Source organism: Penaeus monodon, chromosome 10 (assembly GCF_015228065.2).
Source record: "Penaeus monodon isolate SGIC_2016 chromosome 10, NSTDA_Pmon_1, whole genome shotgun sequence".
In the NCBI taxonomy this organism is placed as follows: domain Eukaryota; kingdom Metazoa; phylum Arthropoda; class Malacostraca; order Decapoda; family Penaeidae; genus Penaeus; species Penaeus monodon.
In genome coordinates this window covers 852,210-857,209 of record NC_051395.1, presented here as the reverse complement: position 1 = coordinate 857,209, position 5,000 = coordinate 852,210, and the positions used below count along the sequence as shown (strand labels likewise).

Here is a 5,000-nt window from a genome sequence, read left to right as displayed (position 1 = left end):
TGTACTGCGTCCTAATGTGTTGCAGGAAGACCTTGCGGAAGTCGTGAGGAGCCTGGTGGGCGGCATCGAGCTGCTGGTGTCCCTGCTGGAGAGCGAGAGCGAGGCCGTGCTGTCCGCCGTGTGCGCCGCCATCGCCAGGATCGCCAGAGACCCGCAGAACCTCGCCATCATGACGGACTACGGCGCCGTCACGTCCCTCTCCAAGCTCGCCGTCAGGGTACGGCCGGCAGGTGACAGGGGCCGCGGGAAACGGTGCACAGACCGTCGCAAATAATACGAAAACTACCTGTTAGGTTGTCTTCATTTTTTCTCTGAACAACTGTTCTCATAACGACAAGAAGGGAGGGCTCGATGGCGTAGTGAGGTTGAGAATATTACGCTGTTTGCTTTCATCTGGGTGGTATGCATATCCAAAATTTTAAAGAAGACTTTGGTAATGTAGAAGGCGGAAAGAAACAGATGCCAAGAGTAAGCCAAAACCTACCTTGGTCACCTGGAAATATTCATTGGACATTAACCCTCTTCTTCCTCTCTCTCTCTTCCTAGGAGGAGAGGTCACCAAGTCAGGAGGGGGTCACGAACATTGGGAATCGAAGATTTCGCTTGATAACATAAGAGGGTTTTGGTTATGTCACTGTAGTTTTAGTTCAGATTAGCTCTCTCGGCAGTCCTTTGAACTATGCAAAACATAACGCTTTCGTATTCTTTATTATAAGACTGCATCCACTATGGCAATAAATCGGCTATTTCTTACAGGCAGAAGGGGAAAGGTAAATTAAAGGTTAATTGATAAATATAGATAATGTAATCAAAAGTATATTTTGTAAACACATTGTAACTTTGAAGTATGACGCAGGTTGGTCCATGTCAAAAACGATCACAGGATACAGTAGCAAACATTGTTCTGAAAACACCGTGAGGATTTGTGGTAACATTGTCTTTCGTTATATGTCAGTTATATTTCCATTTCATTCCTTTTCTTCTGTTTGAGTAGTAAAAAAATATATTTCCTGAAATGGACCACTCTGTATCGTAAACGCTTGTTGTGAATGCCTATTCTAAAAATGATCGCATGTCTAAACGATTAATTTCCCTGTCTTAAAACACAATATCTTGCTCTGTCCTCTGTGTGATCCCTCCCCCCCTAAAAATTAGTATTGTTTACGCCTAGAAAAAACTTGGCTCATCGCCGCCTGTGATCTCTGACTAAAAAAAGCCTCTCCTGACCTCCTGGTGTGTGTGAGTGTGTGTGACCTGTTACGACCTCGTTTCTCACAGCTGATGCGAGGTCGTGACCCCTCAGAAAGCCCAGCTAAAGCCCGAGGAAGATCAACACGAGGAGGAGGTCAACCTTGCAACCACAGCAGCGGACCCAATCTTAAAGTTGTTATTCCCATTCGTTAGCCACCTTTTGGTCGTGACTCTTTTATTTCCTTATTCATTCCTTGTTGTTATTCTCTCTTCCCTCCTTTTCTTTTGGTCTCTCGTATTTAATGCCTTAGAAAATATTCTCTCCCCTGTTACTCTACCTTCTACGGCAATTCGGGACGCATCAGTATCTCGGTGTGTATCTTAGTAGACCCCCTGCGTGCATACATACCTTTCTTGGTTTTATCATTAAAGAATTCTTTCCTTACTCCTTGGTGGCGCATCGCAATCTAGGGTCGACTTTGAGAGCGTCCAAGTTTCTCCCAAGCCCGAGAAGGAGGACAAGAAGGGCCAGGCCGAGCTCGGCGGGAGCGTGCAGGCAGTCATGGGCGCTCGTAGTGATCGTAGTGATGGTGATGATAATAACGTGAGAGTGATGATAATATGAATAGTAGTAATATTGATGATGATAATAGTAATACTAATAGTAATAATAATAATAATAGTAATAACAATAATAATAACAATAATGTTGATGATGATGACGACATCGAAATTGTTCATCTCTTGGCGGAACCACTCGTGACGTTGTGTTATTTGATTTCGTTGTACTGCCCACAGTATCGGTTCCTCCTCGCTTATTCCGTCCCTAAACTGAAGGGAAACTCGCCTACTACTGGAGGTTCTGGCAGATTCCTTCCCCTTTCTCTGTCGCTGTCATAATTCGATAGAAAAAAAAAAGTTTTCCTGACTGCCTGTCACTATTTCCCGGTTGTGGCGTCGACACTCAGACCCGTCTCTGGTTTTTCTTGAGATCTATAGAAATTTCTTATCTCCCCTCCTCTCTTCCCTCTCCCCCCCTTCTCCTCCGCCCCTTCCACCCTCACCCCCACAAGGACGCAGCGGCGGGCGGATGGGCGTGAGGCGGCCGGGTGGTGGGCGTGGTGATGCTTAGTACTGCCTCATCCTCTATGCTGGACGCAAGGATGTGACGCGACGGGAGTTCGCTACCCGATGCCCTTCTGTTCCTCGCCCTTTCACCCTTTTCTCTACACAAAGCGATACATAGCCGATTCTCCTTCAATACTGAGATCCTGTTGTTCAGTACACTGTTACCCTGATGCTACATACAAACTTTTTTTTTCTTTTTTTACGAAATTTGAACACAGAACAACAAGAAACCAAGGTAGAGTACAACGAGGTTTGCAAATTTAGCATATATTTATGCTTAGACTGTACATCATCAAATATACATCATACGATAATAATGATAATAACAGACCTTTTATAAATTTCTATACGATTTGCTTGGCCCCTAAGCTGCCATAAATGTGATGAAGCTCTATGCTCATCTAATCGTACAGTGAAATTACCATAATCATATACAAAAAAAAATCTTAAATCGCCATCAGAGACCAGATGTTCAGTAACAAGACAACATAGCCATGGAATGTGGTCACTACACTACACTTACACTCACATAGGCCTACACATTCAATAAACTATCACTATCATCTACATCATTTCAAAGACACCATAGTCCGCTATAGATGTAGGTTCCTCATAGAAACTCCGCTCTTAGAACCAGTCGATTAGATAGATATTTAGTCTTCCAGCCGTATTTGAAATTTTTTTTAATAGATAGATACAAAGTAGGTAGTTGACAGGAATGCAAGCTAGTGCGCCAAAAAATAAAGAAAAATATTCCTTGACTGTTTCATTAGACTTTTTAGACGACTGTTTAGTAACTTGAAGTAAAAGCTCGTATCAATTACTCCTTTGGGCTGATAAGAGCAAAATTACTGTAGAGTTTGACACCATTAGTAATTTTGTAACAGCACGGCCTTGTGAATGAAAATAATATTAATAATGACATTTTGCATTTAGATTATAGCTATTTCTTTCTTCAAAACATTACTACGTGGAAGTCTATTATCTAAATAAAATTCCTAAGCTAAATTTTGTATAGATTAATCAAAACTATTGGGTAGTATATGAAAAATAATTCCAAATTATTTTTTTTTTATCATTTGTCCGAAAGATAAACGAAGCGAAATGAAATATATATATATATATATATATATATATATATATATATATATATATATATATATATATATATATATATATATATACATTTTTAAAATTATTAATATGTGCCTAAATTAAGCAATAGATAGACATAACTTTACTGTGGTAGTTGTAAGGCGGTGAAGTGCGGACATGAATATGATATATACAGTAGATAGGAAATGTATGTTTATATTTAGAGAAATTCACATATCGACTCACTCTTTTTGTAAACCCTCGTCTGCCATTTTATTCTCACGCAAGGGCCCGTCGAGACGCTGCCCCTCCACTCCCCTCCACTTCCCTCCACTCTGCTCCACGTTCTAATTCCTCCTGCTCCTCCTTTTCACCCCCCCCCTTTCCTCCCCACCGGCAGAAGAATCGAGGATGTCTACGTATTCTCTTCCTTTCTCTTCTTCTCCTTCTCTTCCTCTCTTTCTTTCGGCTCTATCCTTCTGTTTTCTTTTCTTTTTTTCCTCCACCTCTTTCTCTCGCTTCTAAATTTGTCCTTCCTCCTTCTCTCCCATCTCTACTCTTTCCCCTTCTCTCTCTTCTATCCTCCCTTCTCCTCCTCCTCTCCCTTCCACTTATGCCCTCCCTTCTCCTCTTCCTTCTCTCCCCACCACTTTTATCATTCTCTTTCTCCTCCTTCTACTCCCACTTCTCCTTCTCTTCTTTCCATATCTGTCCTCCTTGCACCTCCTCCTCTTCCTCCTCGCCCTCTTCCCCTTCCTCCATTCTCACCACACAGCCTGCGGAACCGTCTGGCCTCCCCAGGGGGGCGCGGCGGAGGAGTAACCGCAGACTGTCTGTCCCGCCACCAGGTTTGGAACTGCCCTCGTGAGGGATCGGAGAGTTCCTGCACCCGACGACGCAAGGTGCCAGTCGTTTTCGAAGCAGGCAGTCGCAAGCAGCACACTCGCCCCTCTCTCACGAGATCCCGCCAGGACTGGTTGATCTGTGTGTCTTTCTCTCTCTCTCTCTCCCTTTTTTTTTACTAGAAAGAGAAGAATAAAAGGATGTGTAAATATATATTTTTTCCATCGTTACAAACCTAACCGCTACTATCACCACACTACTACCATCAAGTACTCCTATTGTTACTACTATATATTTCTTATTTTTACTACCATCACTTCCAATGAAATGCTCCTTATAAGTGGCCCAACTGCTGACCAGGCATCCCAACTTTGTTTTGTCTAGAATACGTCCCTCTCTCTAGACCTCTGATCTCTCAGCTGGCACGGAAGTCCGCAAGCTTGGCAGAGGAGGACCTGGGTGCTCGCGTCGGCCCCGTCGGCTGAGAGAAGCTGAAAAAAAGAAAAAAAAAGCTTGTTTTGGAAACGCCTTCACCTCTCTCTGATTCTTTGTTTAATGTGTGTGTCTTTTTCATTTCGCGACATGGCTAGTACACCATCTCTCGGCACCTTTCTGTAGTCTCGTCTGCCTTCCTTTTTCCTTTGACCCCTTTTGTGCATATTTCTCGGATATATCTCTCATTTTCGATCCTCTTGGTCTCTTTTTTTCCCACATTGAACTTAACATTAAAAAAAGTAATTCCC

General features: G+C 42.8%; 1 protein-coding gene across 1 annotated transcript in view; it reads left to right on the top strand.

The window, feature by feature from the left end:
• The window catches only part of LOC119578180 (armadillo repeat-containing protein 4-like), a 17,641-nt gene that overhangs the window by 12,244 nt on the left and 397 nt on the right, over nt 1-5,000 (top strand). Inside the window, exon 10 of the mRNA XM_037925917.1 lies at nt 26-217. Coding sequence (XP_037781845.1) covers nt 26-217 — 192 coding nt within the window. The remainder of the gene's footprint in view (nt 1-25; nt 218-5,000) is intronic.